Source organism: Balaenoptera musculus, chromosome 10, assembly GCF_009873245.2.
Source record: "Balaenoptera musculus isolate JJ_BM4_2016_0621 chromosome 10, mBalMus1.pri.v3, whole genome shotgun sequence".
Taxonomy (NCBI): domain Eukaryota; kingdom Metazoa; phylum Chordata; class Mammalia; order Artiodactyla; family Balaenopteridae; genus Balaenoptera; species Balaenoptera musculus.
Genome location: NC_045794.1, coordinates 33,276,664 through 33,298,481, shown reverse-complemented (window position 1 = coordinate 33,298,481; position 21,818 = coordinate 33,276,664). Strand labels below are relative to the sequence as shown.

General features: G+C 36.1%; 1 protein-coding gene across 11 annotated transcripts in view; it reads right to left on the bottom strand.

Moving 5' to 3' along the window:
• The window catches only part of PPHLN1 (periphilin 1), a 158,297-nt gene that overhangs the window by 86,277 nt on the left and 50,202 nt on the right, over window positions 1-21,818 (bottom strand). For 8 of the 11 annotated variants that reach the window (XM_036864795.1, XM_036864792.1, XM_036864785.1 and 5 more), the window contains 3 exons: window positions 13,239-13,450; window positions 4,385-4,441; window positions 1,814-1,893 (listed from right to left, as the gene is read on the bottom strand). In XM_036864795.1, coding sequence (XP_036720690.1) covers window positions 1,814-1,893; window positions 4,385-4,441; window positions 13,239-13,450 — 349 coding nt within the window. The remainder of the gene's footprint in view (window positions 1-1,813; window positions 1,894-4,384; window positions 4,442-13,238; window positions 13,451-21,818) is intronic. The other 3 variants (XM_036864789.1, XM_036864787.1, XM_036864791.1) reach the window with 1 other exon arrangement.

Genomic DNA, 21,818 nt, shown 5'->3' with positions numbered 1-21,818 from the left:
GCTGAGTTTTGTGGCCAATAGGAGGCAGTTTATGATAAAAGATGCTTAGGCAAGGCTAAGTGAAGGGGTGCAGAGCTTCCTTGCACTCTCAGAGCTGCCATGTGTTTACCCTGTTTTCAATTCTTTTGCATATATAACTAGAAGTGGCTTGCTGGATGATATGATAGTTCTAATTTTTTTTTTTTTGAGGAATCCCCATACTGTTTTCCAATTTACATTCCCACCAAGAGCACACAAGGATTCCCTTTTCTCCATATCCTCTCCAACATTTGTTATTTGTACACTTTTTGATGACAGTCATTCTGACTGGTGTGAGGTGATAATCTCATTGTGGTTTTGATTTGCATTTCCCTAATAATCAGCAATGTTGAGCATCTTTTCATATGCCTGCTAGCCATCTGTATGTCTTGTTTGGAAAAATGCCTATTCAGGTCTTCTGCCTGTTCTTTGATATTGAGTTGTATGAACTATTTATATATTTTGGATATTAATCCCTTGTTGGTCATATCATTTGCAAATATTTTCTCCCATTTTGTAGGTTGTCTTTTTATTTTATCAATGGTTTCCTTTGTTTTGCAAAAGCTTTTAAGTTTAATTAGCTCCCACTTGTTTATTTTTGCTTTTATTTCTTTTTAGGGTTTTTCTACATATAAAATCATGTTATCCACAAATAGTAACAGTTTTACTTCTTCCTTTCCAGTTTGGGTGCTTTTTATTTCTTTTTCTTGCCTAATTGCTCTGGCTAGGACTTCCAATACTATGTTGAATAAAACTGGTGAGAGTGGGCATCCCTGTCTTGCTCCTGATCTTAGAGGAAATGCTTTCAGCTTTTTGCCACTGAGAATGACGTTGGCTGTCAGCTTGACATATATAGCCTTTATTTTGTTGAGGCATGTTCCCTCTATGTCCCCTTTGTTGAGTTTTTATCATAAATTGATGTTAAATTTTCTCAAATGCTTTTTCTGCATCTACTAAGATGATCATATGATTTTTATCCTTTATTTTATTAATGTGGTGTATCACACTGATTGATCTGCAGATACTGAACCATGCTAGCATGCCTGGAATAAATCCCACTTGATCATGGTATACGATCCATTTAATGTGCTGATGAATTTGGTTTGCTAACATTTGGCTGAGGATTTTTGCATCTATCTTCATCAGAGATATTGGCCTGTAGTTTTCTTTTCTTGTAATGTCCCTGTCTGGTTTTGGTATCAGGATAATTCTAGGCTCATAAAACGAGTCTGGAAGTGTTCAATCCTCTTCTATTTTTTGGAAGAGTTTGAGAAGTACAGGTATTCTTAAATGTTTGGGAGAATTCATCGGTGAAATAATTTGAGAAAATTATTTAACTTCTGAGCCTGTTATATAAAATGGAAATATACACTTACCTACATCATAGAATGTTTATATGAATTAATAACAGAAGAAAATACATAATATAGTATATAGAATCAAGTAAGTATACAATAAATATTAGGTCTCTGCCTATTACCCCACTTCCAAAATAAAAGCACAGTCTCTCAAATATGCCTCATCTGGATATTCATTCCCACTCGGCTATGGTCAAGATGAGAAGGGGCTCAGTAAATACTAATTTTAGCATAACCTGTGGAAATAATTCTATGAGAAAACTGCTCATTTACTCTGGGGGCAACTTTTAAGTTATGGTTACTTAAAACTCAAGCTTTCAATGCAGCAAATTACCCCCATTAGGAGTGACAGTAAAGAATAAAAGCATCTGTACTATACAATCCATCTCATTTACTTTGTGTTTCCTCTTTGAATTGATTTTAGAAATACAACAAACCTTTGATGAAGGAACTGCTGAAGAACTTGAGGGTGAAGTGTCTCTTGATGTTTTCAAAGACTGAACAGGTCTTTCTTTACCTATATAAGAAAATATAAAATGCAATTTTCTAGCTTATTTGTTTTCAACTAGAGTGATTTTGTAAATGAATAAACAAGGGGTGGAGGTCATACACTTATTTTAATAGTGAAATCTTTATTACATTATTAAATTAAATCTGTTAATATCTAAATCCTCCTATCTTAGAGGCTGGGCACCATCAAAAATTTCAAATAACCTAGAACCAAAGGACAGCATATATGGCAATCTAGGCCATATCAATGCCAGTTAGCAAACACGGAACCACAGAGAAGACCTCAGGAAAGGCAAAAAACATTTTAAAATCATAAATGCTTCCTCCTCCAAGTTCCGAAAAGTTAACTTTTAATACATCACACTAAAAATCCAATGGAGGTTATTATATAGATACTACCAAAGAGAATTAGCTAATTATTAGCTAATTAAGCTATAGCTCAAAGAGAAAGGTATGTAGGAAACTTAGCAGGTATTCATGAAATGTTTTAAAAAAATTAAAACTAGAAAACTATAATAGAGCACTCACTAATCCAGTACCTGATATGAATGAGTACCTAAATATTTGTTAAATGGTGAAAAATAAATTTGTATGCGATAAAGTCACTAACCTTTATCTTTGGTCACTTCAGACACTCACATAGTGCTCTATGTGTACTATTGTTTTTATGGAAATATAAGCCAGAAAATAAATTTAAATATTATTTTAGTTGGTTCAACGAAAACAACAAAAATGGGTTTAGTTAAATATAATCTTAAAAATAACAGTGAGCTGTTGCTAATAGAAAAGCATTTCATTAAATTATCTATATGTCAACTGTAACAGATATCCTCTGCTTTCAAGTGCTAGGAAAACTTTAATTACAGAGAAGAGGAAAAAGTAGCACCAAGTTCGGAGTGACACAGAAACTGGTCAAGACTGGATAGTGGGTTAAGGCCAGGAAAGCAGTCAAGAGCAAAAGCGGAGACAAAACGACCTTGAAACTGAGGCAAAGCCAGCTCCAGTCAAAAAGCCTCTTAAGCTCTTCCTGCTATGGTCAAGACAGCGAAGTAAGGGCCTGGAGGTCAAGGGCTTCCAACCACCTGGCGATGTAGTGAATAACATCTCTTTCCAATGTCCTGCAGAGCCGGAAAGGCTTGCTCAAGACGCCCCCCACAGCTCCCCGCACCCACAACACGTGGCAATGTGTGAAGATATTTCTGATTGTCACAGTGGGTGAGTGCCACTGGCACATAGTAAGCAGAGGTTAGGGATGCTGCTAAACATGCTACAAATGCACAGGGCAGCACCCACAACAAAGAATTATCCAGCCTCAAATGTCAGTAGTGCTGAGGTTGAAAACTCCTGCTCTAGGCACAGTATTCCAACTGTGAAGCTCCAATAGTCTTAAAAAAGACCTAACTCTAGAATCTTTTAACTTGTGGTACCATTAAGAGACTTTCACACTAAGCAAGTTTAAAAGTTCTTACAGACCTTAAAAATCAAAAGCAAAATGATACCAACCATCACTACATCCCCAAATGGCTAAGAACATGGTTTATTTAGTCATTCCCTACTGTATTTCCATTGCACATGGCAAATTCCATATCATAATGTGACAGTGTCAGTCTATCCCACTGCACCAAAAGCCCCTAGAGGAACAAGTATCATAGCTCATTTTTTTCCAAATACCCAAGGCCTACCTAGTTGAGTCCTTTAAGAAAAGAGTAGGCACTCACAAACTGGTGAAAAGATGAATTCTTTTTCTACCCTTAGGATTCAATGACCTCCCCAGTCTATTCTGATTAAGTATTTCCTTGAGAGATGAAGAACTCAGCACAGCACACTATGTTAATTAAAGACATAATTATAGGCTCAATTCTGGCACACAGCAGCTAAACACAGCAAAAAACTTTCACAAGCAGCTGTTAATCTCTTATTTAGCACCTCCTTTACAAACAAAACAACAGCACTACAGGTATGCCAAGTATGGTATCCAAGTGTAGTCTTAGGATCTTTCACGATTTTAGCTGCATAAGGCTAATTTAAGCAGATTTCAACCAATCTCAGTGTGCAGAAGCAAAGGAACATTGAAGGAGAGGGCAGTGGTTTATCAAATATCAACATATATTCATATATACCGGTGGCATGAAGGGCAGGGACAGGCAAGAAGCAAAGGATAAAGAAAAAGGATGATACAGATGGCAGCAGAAAGAGCACAAAAATGGTAAATAGAAATATCCTGATCCTACTGATGTTGGGTCCTTTCTGCCAGTGACTTGTCTACTCTACAGATCTCAACCTCCTATGAGGTGGCAGTTGCTGACTGGGAGTGTCTAGCCCAGACAACAAACCCACATGTCTCCCCAAATCCTACTACCTGAGTCTGCTATTGTTCAACTCTGGTTCCAACAGCAGACTAATGGAGCAGTTATACACTTTTCCCATTTCTATAACCTCTATCAATTATAGCCCCCCACCCTTCACGATCCCAAATCACAATCTAGCTCAAAACTCACCTCTTTCTGGCTTTCCTTCATTCTGCCGTTTGTAGGAGGCACCAGCACGCACGGACTCTAGGGAAAGGTGGGCAGGGAGGAATTAACACCAGCACCTCTGTGCCCAGGAGGAACAAGAACCCAGAAGTAGGAGTAATGAGAACAGGAACTTCTGAGCATTTGCCAGTGACCCTAACCACCTTCCTACCCTGCTTTCAAGTTGGGCTGCCTGAGCAAACACCAATGAAGAGAAATAAATAACAGAATAGGAGAAAAACTCTGTTTAAGATTGCGTCCAACAACAATGATGTATGAAGATGAGGCTAACCAAGGACAGCATGAGCAGAAAGAAATGAGAAAAGGATCCTATGATAAGACACCAAAAGTTAAAGACGGGGATCACACGTCTTACTTATCACTATAAGCATCTAATCTAATCTCCTCCATAAAGTCAATATTCAAAGGATTAAAGAATGACACCAAAAAATCAAGAGTGAAAGATGAATCACCACTAGAAATCAAAAAGGACACCTGGGAAAGTTTTCATGGTATATCATATCAGTTCCCTGAGCATAGGACGGCTACCGGCAAGCAGTCATTCTGAACGTGTTCTCAACAGGTAGCCTATTACTAAATCTTGCTAATTCTTTTTATACGAACTCTCTCACATATGGATTTTCCTTATAAACAAATCCACAGCTACTTGATCTCCTAATTATCCCATACTTAGAATCTTGTAAATATTTTGTTAGTTTCCTTACCTGCAAACTCTTAATGATGCAGATGGAATCGGCTTTCTAAATAGCCTAAATAAACTAGAAGGGGCTCTCAGCTATATTTCCAATAAGTTTTCTTATCATTTATTTCAAATTATTCTACTATAGATCCCAAATTGCCAATTTTATCTTTTTTTCTGAGAAAATAATACATTTTCTGAATCACTTTGGCACTGTCAGCACCTTGCATTAAAAAAAAAATTCAAGAAACATCACACAAATATTGCCATCCTACTTTTGCAAGAACGTTGAAGACGCAGTATCCTTATCTAATTGTTCACTGATGTCATCAGAAAGTTTTGTTCCTCCTGAGCAGCTGATGTTTTTATCTAAGTTTCACTATGAACACTATTTATTGCTCATTTCCTCTTTGTTTTAGGCAAATCCTTAGTTCACTTATAGTAATTGTTGAAATCCTTATCATAGGCAACTATTTCATAAACTACTAACTTTATTCTTTTATTTTCACACCCTTATTTCCCTTTTATATAAAATTCTTCACCCGTTTACTTAATCCTGTTTTAATAAGTGTTTATTTTTGTTAACCTGCCTCAAATTCTTTGTAGATCAAGAGATCAGGACAATGATATTTTTTTATAGGAGTGTCTGGGGCTTGGGCCTGGCTCACACTAGCTGTTGAGAATGAACTGTCTGTATCTCTTCCAAACTCTTAAGTTCAGTGACTCCACACTGGTAGCCTGAAATCAGCCATGGTAAAAGTATTCACTCCACGAATATTGGCAAACGTCACAATCAGGTGTTTTTCCCCTGAAGAGTCAGTTTACTAACACACCACTGGTGCTGTGTTGATTGATTTTGATTCCAAATTTCAGAAACACTGTAGGAATTACTGCATTTAACTACAGATTCCCATCCATGCTACCTTCAACAGACCTGGGCTACTTAATAATACCCTAACAGACAGTAAAACCACCCAGCTGAATCCAGCTCAGACTGCAAAATTGTAAACAAGTGGTTGTTTTAGTCCACTAAATTTTAGAGTATTTTTTTTAACACAAGAGATAATAGAAACAACCCACTGTGCTTAAACTCTTTATCCCAGAGTTTCCAATGATCTGCTTACATTAAAACTGAAGGTCTTTCTTCTTGTCCTCTACTACTGCAGCTTAATGATTCATACACAAGTTCTTCTTAATATTTTACCATTTGCTTTTCATGCCTTTGTACGTTTCTGTTTGTCATCCTACATCTTCCTACCTTTCTCTTTCTTCTTTGTTGGTTATTGTTCATTAAATATGAATGTTCCTCCTATCCTCAATCCTTTTTGTTTTGTTATTCTTCCGTGGCTCCAACCAATACTATGAAGACAAATGTCTCTCAAATCCACTTCTTTCACTCACACTTCTATATTTCTAATTGACAGAATGCTATTCCTTGGCTAATTAGCCATTACCTCAAATTCATCTCACATGTGATCTTAGTAAGCAGAAACTAACTCCTACTTGAGAGCAGGGCAAAAGGGCTCAACACATTCCTGCCTTTGCTGTGATTTGCTAAAGAAAATGAGTTCTAAAGTAGGATGAAGGAAAGAAACCAGGAAAGAAAAATTCTAAAGTTGGCAATATGGAAATCAAAATCCAAGTCAATGTATTGGTGAGTGAAAGAATAAATGGTGAGGAAGACAATGAACAAGAATTTCAAATACTGGTTCCATAGACTAGATATAAAGTTCTTCCCACGCAGGTGAAATGAAAGCCAGAGAAGCAGCTTAATGTTACAATAAACATTTAAAAGTTCTGTAAGAATTTAACAATATTTGCTGTCTCTTTGAATATAATAGCTGTAAATCTGATACGATCTTTCAGAAATATACTTTCTTGCTGATGTGTTCTCCTGATGAAAGCAGCGATGAACTTAACCAGACTCACCCAATCCTATCAAGTATTATTAATTATTGATAACCCATATAGGAGCAAAATACACTGCTAGGAAAAAAAATTAAAACCATCCCTAGAGGGACTTCCCTGGAGGTCCAGTGGTTAAGATTTCGCCTTCCAATGCAGGGGGTGCAGGTTTGATCCCTGGTTGGGGAGCTAAGTTCCCACATGCCTCGTGGCCAAAAAACCAAAAAACATAAAACAGAAGCAATATTGTAACAAATTCAGTAAAGACTTTTAAAAAATGGTCCACATCAAAAAAAAAAAATCACTGGAGATAATAAAATTAGGGGCTACATCTTGCAAACTATTAAATTCTTGGTACAGTGCCTGATGTATAAGAGAAAACCAGATACTTCTGAACGTCTTATCAATAAACAAATAAACTTAACAGCGCAGGTAGTAGATTCATCTCTCCTTTGATAGCTGAAGCATTAAAGGGGAAATTAAGATATGAACAAATGAAGATGTGGTGGCTATAAAGATGCTGAGGAAATGATTCATTTTTCTGGATCATGGATGAAGACATGCAAATTTGGGGCTCTTGGTTAGGAAGAACATGATTTCTCAGAGATCTACTGGTTTATTCAAGAAGGTATGAAACAGGGAATTCTCTGGAGGTCCAGTGGTTAGGACTCCGCACTTCTGTAGCAGGGGGCACAGGTTCATCCAGACACGGGTAGAAAAAGCTCTCTCTGTATCACCTCTGCTTCCCACAAATAACAAACTTTTGGAGGTAAGAGATCCAACAAGTTGAAATAAAGGCATATTAACTATGAATACATGGAAGTGCATTTCTGAAGAGAACTTCCCTTTAATACATCAGTTACAACCACATGGGCTCACTTTTTAAAATATAAGTAAAATATTACATCATCTGTACATATTATGAACATGTGCAACAGGGATGCTATAAATGCCTACACATAGGAAAATGCCATTAATTGATTACTGTTTCAGAACCTCCATCACTCAGGTGCCAGAAAAGCTAAAGCTGTACTCCTGGGATTCACCCAGAAAACTCACAGCCAAAGCTCTTTGTGATATAATAAATAGACTCTCACACACAAGAATACATTGTAGAATCTAATTCAATAGCACACTTACAGCCTGGATCAGTTAACAGCCCACGATCAAATTCCTCATGAAACAACTCATCCCAATAACGCTTCTCCACTTTCCTCCTTCCACCAACTTCTGCCCACTCTTCAGATATCCCCTAAAATGCCTAATTCCATGTAATGATTTGTCTCCTTCTCTAACCCATAAACTCAGAGGGCAAAGACTAGATCTGTCTTGCTTGGCAAACCATTTATATGAAATATATTTTTGTTGAATGATTTTATGAGTACTGAACATAAATACAATGACTTTCAAACCAAGAAACACTATAAAATTTAGCTGCTAAGAAAATAGGTTCTTACTGCGTAATAAACATGATCTGATGGTAAAGCCTTATTTCCATATTCCCATTATCACTTACACCCGCACAGAAAAGCCTTCTTTCTAAAGGCAGAATTAAATCTCTAAATTTTATTGGAATTTCAGCTGTGATCCAAAAATTCATGTGGACTTCCAAATTCATTCACAGCCAACAGGTATTAAGACATGTGTCTTTTCCCATTATACTTAAGTTCAATAATAGAGTCTATCTTCCAAATACACTCTTCTCAAAATAGTATTTTTAATTCTTGTACATTTTCAGTTATTGTAGAAGATATGCTTTCGAAAAGGATTAAACACTGATGAATAAGTCTTTCTTAAAAATATCTTTCATTCTTAACAATGGCTGCTGATATTGAGAAAATAAGGGGAGGCTGAGCCCAAAGTCAGAGCTATAGAAAATCAGATACAGACCAACAAAAACAATAAACTTACAAATCTTCCATAGTAATGACATTTAAAAAATTCAACCAAAATGTCACACAACCTAATTTATATATGAGCATCACTGGTAAATGTGACATTAATCTGTAGCAAATGTTTAGAATGAATTAACAAAGAGTTTGTAAATACTTAACATAATCATCCCTAGGAGCCACAACAGATTTACAAAACAAAGCAAGGCTATCTTTATGTCATTGTTTCCATAGTGGAAATGCTTTGTAATCCTCAAGTGGAAAAGAAAACAAGATGGGGAATCACAACTGGTTGAATAACAGCAAACAATGCAGATAAATGGCTGTGGTCCACAGAGGGAGGTGCCTAGAGGTTTCTATATTGGGCCTATGCTACTCAACATAATTTTTTTTTTAACATCTTTATTGGAGTATAATTGCTTTACAATGGTGTGTTAGTTTCTGCTTTATAACACAACATAATTATTAATGATTAATACAAAACACATAAAGCATACTTCATTTGTAGATAAAACAAAGCTGTTTTTATCTGCTGCTAAATACACAGGATCACTAAAGAGATTTTAAGACCTTTATGGAAGAGAATTATAAGCCAAAGTTAACTACATGAAATATATCATTCCAAGATTTTTTTTTTAATGCATTAACTACAAACAAATAATTGCAGCTGAAAAAAGTACAGGCTGCAGAGCTTTTTGTTTCATAGTAATATATGTGAAAATGGCCTAGGTTTCAGTTGTCTGCAGTTTCAGTAAGGACCAGTAATACAATATGGTTGACAAAATAAAAGTTCACTTCTGGCATCATGACTTAAAAGGAATAGAAAGAAAATTAGGAAAGCAAAAGGTCTGAAAACCACGTCAAATGAAAGGAACAGCTGAAGGAACTAAATATATTTAAACCTGGAAAAAAAAAATCAAAAAGATTATGATGGTACTTTTCAAATACACAAATGGTTCCAACAAAAAAAGAAATATCTTTACGGCTCTAAGATAAATAACTAGTATTAAGTAGACATTATAGCAAAACATTTTAATTGTTTTTTAAAATGAGCTATACAAAAATGGAAAGACTGTACTGTGATACAGTAAACATCACAGGAAGTACTTTAACAAAAAGTCTCCTATACCCATATGGGAGACTAAACATAGTGATCATTATTAATGCTATTATCCTAAACAGAGGTAAACAGCAAAAGTATAAGATAGGAAAACAATGAGATTCATTTGAGAGAAGGTAGGGAAAAAGGAAATAAATAAATAAGAGATAGTTGACAAATGGGGAGATGTTTTGTTAGATTAATTAGAATAAAATAAACTTCAAGTAAAAATACACAAGGTATACATAACAAAACAATTTTAACTATAACAGTATCATAATAATCTGTTAATAAACAGATTAAGAAGGACAACCTACACTGTTAGCATGTGAATATGAACAACAATAAGGAATGAAAAACAGTATCGTAGTCACCGTTATGACCAGGTTAGTCCACTTAAGTTATAGGCAGAAAATTCTTAAACGTGAAACACAAGGTGTAAACAGTTTGATTTAGGAAGATAATTAGTCTATGTCAGTACAAAGTTCCATAAGATTTAACCCAAAAGGCTAAGTAGAAAAAATTTAAATAACATGTGTGGACATGTGTGCACACGTGTGTATGTGTGTAAGCACAAAATGGGAACTAAGCAGCTGAGATGAAAAAGTAATAATCATTCTGTGGCTTATAATTAAGCACAGATACATTAAATGCACAGAACAATTGTGAAGAATTAGTCCTAAAATAATTACCATGGACAAACTACTAGTGATTATTAAAATAAATAAAATTACTCTGAAAAGTATGAACAAGAAGCAAAAAATTAAAAGTTAAAGAATTAACAAAATGAGGGCATAAGGAATAAGAAAATTATTTTTTACCTGTTACAGAAACATTTAAAATCTTTGTCAAAATTTCAATTTACATTGGAAAACTAAATTAACCCATCACTGTTAATTAGCCCAGTTTAAGTGACTGATAATTGAAGGATGATATTTCTCAGTCCTTTTTTGAAGAAAAGCAAGGTGCCATCAACATTTGTGAGATTTAGATTTAAAGCAAAAACCATTATCACAGATATGTAAAATAACAATTACTTTTTCCTTTTATTGTTTAAAGCAAGACTTTTACTGTTAACTTTTTGGAAGATGATCTCATATAACTATTCTAAAAACTATTTAATGAAAGGAGTACAGAAAAACATTTCAACAGTTCAGCCCAAACAGCTAAGGAATCAACCAAAGTAACCCGTAAAGAGAGTTTTCCCAGAACAAACTGTTTTTCTTGATTAAAGAACTTTACTTTCAAAGCTAAATGACTTAAGAAAATAAACATAAAGGCATTAACAAAGTCATACACTCTATTTCATTCAATTCACACCAGATTTTAGTCTCCCAACTTTCTCTGTTATCCTTCCATCACTGCAAGATATTAAAGGTATTAGACCTCAGAGGATGGGGAAAGCATATCGCAGACACTAAGACAGGAGCATCACTGTGTGACTCTACATTTCATCTTGAGATTTGAGAGTTTTGGCCACTGACTACCAGGCCAAAGGCAGACAGAAGATGCCTCCCTAGGAATCTGTTTTAGAGGAGAAATGTAAAAAATAAGGCTAATTCAACAGTAACTTAAATAACTTAATGGCTTCACTATAAGCTGTAAAGAAGGATCTCAAGCTTCCATTTTACTCATGTTTTGTTAAAAAGGCTTCAAAATCAGTTTCCAAAGACACTTTCTTCCTCTTAACCAAATTATTAATAGATTTGGATTTAAGTCACACACATCTAAAAAAATATCGTCGGTCTTAGAAGGTATATCGGGCTAATTTGGGATATTTAGGTCTGTGCATGTGAGCATAAATTAGACTTAGAGGTTATTTATCCACTTGAAGGGTGAGGGGAGAAAAAGGAAGTAAAGCATAGGAGAAAATACCAAACTTTTAACACTGAACTCCACAGTAAAACTTTCAGTTACCTGGAACTATTCCAAGAATATTTTAAGCAGTCAGGCATGTGTAAGTGACTATGTTTGTTTTAAATCCTTCAAATGGCATTCTTACACATATATCCAAAAATATGTTTTTTGGAAACCCCACTCTACCTAGCTCTGGAAACAGTAGACAAGTGATAAATGTTTGTTAAATACAGGAATCCAGCAACAGCTACAATGGAGACAATCTAATGATCTGAAGTGATCTTGCCTCTGAACATGCAGGAGGCAAAGACTGTTGAACTAAAAACCTTATCATTTGAAAAAAACAGTTAAAAGGGAGGAAGTTAAAAAGGAAAGAAAAATTATTGGCTTATAATTCCTTCTACCTAGAAGATACTTCTCCACCTGTAGAAGTCTGAAATAAAAGATAAGCCCAAATGTCATTTCCTCCATGGCATGTTCTTCCATCCCCAGAGTGAGAGTCTCTTACCCTGACCGGCTAATGTCATGTTAACTCATTTACGACATAACGAGCCTTACATCAAAGTTATACTTTACATGTTATATTTACATAATGATAAAATTGTTATTAGTTGGGGAAAAATACACATATATATTCTAGTTCCTTGGTGACAGGGACATCGTTCTAACACAGTGCCCTGGATACAGAAGGCATGAGGAAGTGTTTTGTGAATGAGCTCAACTGCAGGTAGTAGAGTCTAGAATGACAACACAGGAAAGCATTACCTAGAAAAGTTGCTTCATTTATTTATTCCAACACATACTGAGCAACTGGGCCAGGATGACATGCACTGAATGCCATGCATGTCCAGGCACTCCAAACTTAAAAAAAACAAAAAACAAACTGGAGGTTGGGAAAGAATTAAAAAAAAAAAAAAAACAAATTGGAGGTTGGGAAAGAATGAACCTAAGGTAGGTTTTAGCTCTAAATTCTATAAGGCTATATACCTTATATTTAGGGGGATCCACTAATATTTTTCATGAAAAATATAAATAGATTTCCTCTAGTGACAGAAGATTAAAGAGGTTGGATCAGCTCAGGAATTAGCAGAAAATACAGGAGGTGTGTAACTTGCCAACATGATTACAACCTCTTCCACGCTGAAGAACTAGAAGTGAAATGTCATATAGACTGCAATTTAAATGGTTTCAAAATGTTTGTGTGTGTCTATGTGTGTGTATGACATTCATTATACTATTCTTTCAACTTTTCTGTAAGTTTGAAATTTTTCAAATAAAGAGTTAAAAATAATAACACATATAAGGCAATCTGACTCAATACGTTCTTATCAGTGGAGGTTGCAAAAAAAAAAAAAAAAAAAAAGGAGAACTCTTAAAAATACATACTTCTATGTTGAGACTGATGGAAAGAGTAAGTTTTGCTTCTTTCTGGGGAGTAACTTCTACTGCTGACACTGGAGCCAGATCTGCTGTGTGGAGAATCCTTTCGGCCTGCAGGTGATTCTCTGAAAAAAGGAGTGTCTCTTTTATGAGGAGACCGGTCTCTCACATAATGGGAAGAGTAGAAACTTTTTCTTCTAAAGCCGTCTCTCATGTCCCTTTGAAGAAAAAATAAAATAAGTTAATTATATCCTATACTCTCTATATACAAGCTCAAATGGCAAAAGCTCTGGTTACAAACCACTGTTTGTGTTGTAATTTATGTCCCCTTTTTCTACCACCACCTAACTTCTGAAATCAGTCAACAAAATGAAACTTTATCAGTGAATTATGTCATTTTTTCAGTTTGGGGTAGAACCAGGTGGTTAAGTGCAAAAGTTACTTTATTTTAAGCAAGCACAAAAATTTTTTAATGTGAAAAAGTCACATAGTCTCTACTTCTGCTTGCTACTAACAACATACCACACAGCTACCATACTCTCAAAGACACCTAGAGAATGCCAAAGATTTCCCCAATGAGACAGTTCATGGTCTACTATCCTCTTCTAAGTACAGTATATACCACTGGTTTTCAACTAGTGTGATTCCCCACTGCCCTCCATGATAATTTGGCAACATCTACAGACACTTTTGTTGTTACAACTGGAGAGGAGGGAATGCCCCTACTGGTTAGGGGCAGGATGCGCCTAAAATGCTACAATGCCCGGGACAACACCCACACATATACACAGTAAAAAACTATGCAACCCAAAGTGTTGACAATGCCAAGGTTGAGAAACCCTGGTATATACCTATTAAATCCTTGCTCTCTGAATTTACAACAGATTGTTGCCAATCTCTAAATACCAACTTTTTATATCATCTTTACTTTTATAAATTAAATTTCCTTAGTAAGCAATATCATCAACTCAAAGCAGAAAGTAAGCCCAAGTAATAAAGATTTATAAAGCGAAACTATGTAACAGTAAAGCAAATTAAAATTATTAAATACAACTATGAAGACACAAGCCTCAGACTTCCCTGGTGGCACAGTGGTTAAGAATCCGCCTACCAACGCAGGGGACACAGGTTCAAGCCCTGGTCCAGGAAGACCCCACATGCCGCGGAGCAACTAAGCCCTTGCACCACAACTACTGAGCCCACGTGCCACAACTACTGAAGCCCGCGTGCCTAGAGCCTGTGCTCAGCAACAAGAGAAGCCACTGCAATGAGAAGCCCGCATGCCTAGAGCCTGTGCTCAGCAACAAGAGAAGCCACTGCAATGAGAAGCCCGCTCACCGCAACAAAGAGTAGCCCCCGCTCGCCACAACTAGAGAAAGCCCGCGCAGCAATGAAGACTCAACGCAGCCAAAAATAAACAATTAATTAATTAAAAAAAAAAGACACAAGCCTCTATTTAAAAGAACACTTGGAGTCAAACAGGTTTTAATTGAAGATTTAGCAAATGTACCTCCATATTAAAATTAGAGACCATTATCTTCAGACAGAAGAATGCTAAAAAGACGAGCCAATTGTATGAAATTTCAACTGCTCAGAAAATAATTTCAGCATATTGACTGGTAGTCCACAATATATAAGTAGGTTGTTGTCATTAACTGATTAATACCCAAACTATATCCTCTTTCCAGATATAATTTTCTCTGTGCAAAAGTAGAAAACAGTTAAAACTCATTTATGATAAATAAACTCAGACAAAATACTAATACTGAAATAAAGCATTAAAGAAATTCCAATATATTCAAGTTCAATCACTAAAGCTATAGAAATCATATCAATATCACTGAGAGCTGAAGTAAGTAGCTATATATGTATTACACAGATTTTAGGAACTGTACCAGGAGCTGGGGACCCAGTGGTGAACCACATGCACTCAGTCCCTGCCATTACGGAACTCTCAGGCTAGTGGGAGAGGCTGATATTAAACATACAGACAAAACATGTAGCCAGTGGTGTGTGCAGGGAGACTAGGAGTCTACTTAGTCCAGGCAAGAGACAGTGGTGACTTAGATAAGGCGGGAGCAGGGGAAGGGTCACAAATTCAACATGCACAAGAGTGCAGTTTTGTAGACTCAACGAGACAAGGTAAATGTTTGACTAATGAGTGTGAGAGATGGTGGATGACAAGATGATACCCAGAATTCTGGCATGATGGATTACTGAAATAAGAAAAACAGACCTGAGAAATAGGGACAGGGTGGGAGATCCACATTTAGACTTGATAGTGCTATATTTGAGATGCTCATGTAATATCTTGGTAGGCAACTACAGATACTGGTGATAATATCAGAAGAGATTTTTGGCTATAACTATAAATTTGTCTGTAAACAGGCAGTATTTAAAAGCCTTGGGTATAGATGAAAACAAAGGATAAAAAGTGCAGAAGGCCCAGAATCTAGGGCTAGAAAACTGCCACACTGAGAAGGAAATGGGATGTCTGAGAAGAATGAGAGTGGCCACAGAAACATGAGGCACAGGTGAGTAAGTTATCAGGGAAGGCAATGAAAGAGTGCTCCAAGAAGGAGAATAAAGGTTTCATACAGCGAAAGTAAATGAGCTCTTCCTGATAACTTACTCAGGAAATGGAGAAGAACAGGCCCACATTCAGAGGAGAGACTGCCTATCTTCTCTGGAGGGAATGGAAAGATGAAATGCTGAACCACAGTTTCCTAATTCTGACACCAGATGGCAGTAAAATCACAATAGCACAGTTGAGAGCTGTCAGAGCGGCTTGGGGTGGCTAGATACACACGGGGGAAGTGCACATCAGATTTTAACATCTCAGAGCAGAGTAACGTCTCTCCTCTCCTTCACATCAGCATCTCCTACTGACCATCAGATTAAGCAAAAACATCACCACAGGCGTCAGCTACCGTAAGTACATGGTACTACTTTGATAAAGTGGTAATATTAGCCAAGCCATTTATTCATGTGTGTATGTATGCATACTTTTTCATATCTATATATCTCTGTCCCAATATATGAAAGGCACTATGAGGAATTACTGTGGCTCTGAAGAAGCTTAATATCTAATGGGGGGATGGGGAGTAAATGTTCCAGAAGGCTGGTACTGTAATTTAGAAGAGACATATATACATATTAATAGATGAAAAACTGACCAAGGAGTCTTTAAGCAAAGGTGAAATTTAGATCAATATTGTCTAAGAGAAATATAATCAAGGCACAGATGATGCAGTCATATTTCAAAAGTAAAGAGAAACAGGTGAAATTAATTTTAGCAATATTTTACTTAACCCAATATATCTAAAATATTAGCAACATGTAATCAATATTAAAAAATTTAGTGAGATACTTTATATTCTCTCTTTCATCTTACAGCTTGAAAATCCAGTGTGTATTTTACACTTACACAATATCTCAGTCTGAACTGGCCACATTTTTTTTTTTTTTTTGGCTGTGTTGGGTCTTCGTTTCTATGCGAGGGCTTTCTCTAGTTGCGGCGAGCGGGGGCCACTCTTCATCGCAGTGCCCGGGCCTCTCACTATCGCGGCCTCTCTTGTTGCGGAGCACAGGCTCCAGACGCGCAGGCTCAGTAGCTGTGGCTCACGGGCCTAGTTGCTCCGCAGCATGTGGGATCTTCCCAGACCAGGGCTCGAACCCGTGTCCCCTGCATTGGCAGGCAGACTCTCAACCACTGCGCCACCAGGGAAGCCCCTGAACTGGCCACATCTTAAGTGCTCAACAGGCACATTCAGCTAGTGGCTCCCATATGAACAGCACAGATTTAGATGGTGGGAAAAGCATTCCAAGCTTCAAGAAAAAGCAGAGAAGGATTAAAGGATATTATGCAAACAAGAAGAGAAGTAGTCAGAACAGTGAAAACTTAAAAAAGCAGTAACTAAAAAACAAAGGAAGAAATTTTTGAAAAGGGAAAAGGTAGTTAATATCAAATACTGCAGAGGCTGGAAGAGATCTTCATATTTAAAACCTAAGAGTCACATGACCAGTGAGTGGGCTGTCCAGTAAAACTCTGGAAACCAAATCAGACTATAAGAAATTATGACATATCTACTAAAGGAGTTAAACTACTTTTCTTCTAAAAAAAAAAAAGTTTGGCAGAGGGAAGAAGGAAGAGAATTGGGACAATACTCTGAGGAAAGGGGCTTACTTGGTCATATTTGGAAGCTGGGGGGAAAAGGCTAATTTCCTATTGAAGGAGAAACTGATAATCCAAGACACAAAAATGGTAACTGACAAAGAAGGAGCCAAAAATCACCAGGAAAAAATGGGACAAAGGAACTAAGTAGAAGAGAATAGCACTGAAGCCAAGAAGAGAAGAACACGAAAAGGATAAAGAGGAAAATTCTCATTTCAAGAAGAAAAAATATGAGAAATCTCTCTTCACAAGTCCTTTACCTCAGTAACATAATTCTAGAAGTCATTAATAGAAAGTAAAGAAAGTAAGGACATGAACAGACGCTTAGGGCAGAGTGGAAAGTATTTGTCCTTTGGGGGAAAGTATTCATTTGAGCAGTGTTCCTCAAAATGCAGGTCCCCAGACCTTCATCAGCATTACCTTGGGAAGGTGATAGAAATTCAAATTCAGGGCATCAAACCACACCTACTGAATCAGAATTTCTGGGAGTGAGACCAAGGATTCCGGGCTTTAACAAGGCTCTCCAGGTGATTCAGTTGCACAGGAAACTTTGAGAAGGACTGAACTAGACAAACTCACTAACGTCTAAGAGCTGTGTACGTATAAATATGGTATCTTTAAGTCAAAAACAGAAACTCAGGGCTAATGATAGAGGCAGAACATTTTCCAGTGGTGATGATTGTAGGGTTTGACCATGCCAGTGGAGAGCTAAAGAGCTGAAAACACAAGAAAGAACTGGTGTTAATTAAAAGCATCATCAAATCAGGATAGGGAGGGATGGAGGAGAAGACTATATGCCAGAAACTATAATAATCCAAGAACAAGAAATGGGGTCCTGGAAGTTCATCAAAGAGTACAAAGATGAGGACAGGTGGTACAAATGGAGAAGTTCAGAGATGACACTGGAACTGTGGCTTGGAGGAGGTAATAAGGAGCAAGAAGTATGCCCAGAACTTATCTCAAGAATCAAGGAATTAGGAGGCAAGTGAGTTGGGAGGTAAGTGGTTTCAACTCTTGGAAGTTAGGTTCCTGTTGCAGAAAATGGATGGAAAGAACAATAGAAAATATATCCACTCTACTTTGATACTAAAAGACCAAGTCTTTGCCCTCATGAAGCCTATATTGTAATGGAGAAGACATATAAATACAACATTTCAGACTGACAGGCAGTATAAAGAAAGGCAGATGTGAGGGAGGTTATTTTTGATGGGATGATCGGAAGAACATCTCTGAGAAGGTAATATCAGAGCAGAGATGTAACAGAGGGGATGGAACCCAACAAAGAATGAGGCAGTAGAGAGACCTGATGTACATTTACAATGATCACTCTAATTGCTCTGTGAAGGCATCATATGTTGGTGCCAAGGACACAATGATGAGTCAGAGAGCTTTCTTGGCGTTTATAGAATTATACAGCACCAACATTTCAAATATAATACTAGCTCTATGTATAGGACTTAACAGAATCATAACAAGTAGAGGAAGGAAAGAGACTCCTAAGGCCCTCTGTGAACTAGCCTCCTAAGTACTAAAAGCCCCTCCCAAAGTAACTACTGACTCCATGACCTTGAACAAGTTACTTAACCTCCTTATGCCTTAATTTCATCATCTACGAGGTGGGGATAATAACAGTACCTACTTACAGCTGCAAGGAGTAAATGAGATATTATATGTAAAGCACTTAGAACAGGGCCTGGTACACAGCACTCAACAGATGTTAGCTAATTCTATTGACAGTATTACCCCACTATGATTTCCATCAAATCGGTATAAAGGCTTATTCAAGAAATTAGCTAAGCGTGCCAATACAACCGCTTGATAGCTTTATCATTCAGAAAAAACTATGAAATCTTACATATTTGTTAAGAGTTTAAAACCTACTCAAAATAATAAAACCTCCAGAACAAGACTTCCACTTGACTTCCCAAGCAATTTGCTTTACAGAAGATGAACTGTGGATAATTCAATGTAAAGAATGGCAGTTATGGAGTTCTGTACACAGACAAAACACATATAAAGTGAAAAGTAGGCAGAATGGCCATTTGCTAGACTAGGGGGTCAACAAACATTTGTTTAAAGGTCCAACTACAAATATTTTAGGTTTTGTGGGCTATATGGTCTCCATCACAACTCCTCAACACTCCACTCTAACACAACAGCAGCCACAGATGATATGTAAACCAATGTGTGTGGCTGTGTTCCAATAAAACTTTATTTACAAAAATAGACAGCTGGTCAGATTTGGCCCATGGGTTATAATTTGCTGATCCCAATGTAAACAATTATGTACTTCTTGAAGGTTTCCAAACACAATTTATTAAAGAATAAAGAGTTTACCTATAGCTTCCTTTTTCTCACAGAACACAAAGAAAAGTATGGGGATTTTTTTCACCTTACCCCTTGCCAATATCTCAAGATTTTTATGCTTTAGAAGTTTAATTGTATTTTGGAGAGCAAATTAGTTACATAATGATAGAAATACGTTTTGGCTGATTCATATTTTCTTTTCTACCAGAGACCTGACTTTATATGTTTATAATGTAATTGTAAATATACAAATTTAATGTTTATTTACTTATAATATAAAAAAGCCTTTCTCAAAATATGTTCCACAAAATACTAACCCACAACTGTGGGAAACACTGAGTTTAATAAAATTAAACACCTTTATTTACAGTGACACTTCTCAGAGCATTCTCTGCAGGAAGACACAGACTCAAAAATTAGTTCAGCCGCTCATGTATGGCCTTTGATCTTAATTTACTTCCTAACTCCTTTAAGCACAGCAACTTTGCAATGAACGGTATCTATGACTATAGTTCTAAGCTTTAGTCTTTTCATTATCCGTTATCTTATTTTTAACCTTCCCCCAAACATATGGATCCTCAAGTTATAAAATATTTTACCTAACTTTGAGACAACGTGGGGAAGAGGGTGATAGATTCTCTTTCCTTTAACACATACTATGACAAATTCAGGCTGACTAAAAAGCTAAATGTTTGGAAGGAAGGGATAGGAGAAAAAGACCTGTCTCTCTGTCTGTCTGTCTGTCTCTGTCTCTCTCTCTCTCTCTATATATATATATATTTAAAAGATACTAAATAATTATAAGTCAACAGGAAGAAACCACTGTGTATCAAAATACCAAGTTTAAACTACATACCAAAAAAGTGCCTAAAGTTGAAAATTTAATTAGATTTAAAGCAAATTTCCAATTAAGAGGGAAAATTCCAACATCTGATGGCAGTCTTAAATGTTAGTCTTTAATAATTTAATGAATGTTGACAAACCTTTGAACAAGATGAAAACACCAATAAAAAGTAGATGAAGGATATGAAGATAAATCAATGAAAGACAAATGTATCACCTCACTAAATATTTAATATAACTCAAGTTATTTTAATTTTTCCCTATCAAATAGGCAAATGATCCCATCCAATAGTGAAAATTAGGGTGGGATATATAAGCCTCATCATGAATAATACACAATTTGGGTTGGGCTGGAAATTGCTAGGGATTTACTGGTCCTAAAAAGAAAAATACTACTCTAGTCCATAAAACAGAGTTAGACTTCAAGGTCCACACTGTCAGAATGCCTTTCTTATCTTTAAATAACAAGTTTCCTTTCTCTCTTCCTCTATTTATATTCTGTACAAATCTCACTTTTTCTAGGCTCAATCTAACGTTACAAAATGCTACACAATACTTTGAATTCCTTCTTTTTCTAGGCATAACACCTGGTTAATTTAGTTCGCACTTGGTTTCAAATGTCAACCATGAGAGTGTCTATCTTTGAGAGAAAAAAGTCACAGCTATCAAAACAATCCAGTAATCCATAAATAAGATGGGTGTCAATGTATATCACTAGTGCACGTGATATTAGTTTTATGAAACAACTGAGTCTTAATTTTCTTAAATTTTTGTCTTCCACTATAATTTATGACAGACTTAGGTAAAAATGGATATACAAGGACTTAGCTGTTTTGTTCTTTAAATTAAGATAATATGGCAAGGACAAATTGAGCAACCTTGTATCTTTTACCTTATACCTAAACAAAACCCTTTCATTTACTTCGATTTCTTTGGCATAAAATGTAATGTAAGAGTGCAATGAGTTTTTAAAGCATGTAATTCAACAGAAAATCAACAGTGCTTTCATCTGTAAACTTATTCCTAGTAAAATCAAGGAATTTTTTCCTTTCTTTTCAGATGATTTCTATAATGTGATTGTAAGTACTTCATAATGTAAGTTTCAAATTTTTATTTTTATTTAATTAGAAATTAGTTGTTAAGTTTTTTTTTCTTTCATTTCATTGATAGTTCCTATTTATCAAGTGGAAGACCAAATATTTCACAATTATTTAGTAAATCAGTTTGACTATTATAAACAACATATGTAACTAAATATTTTC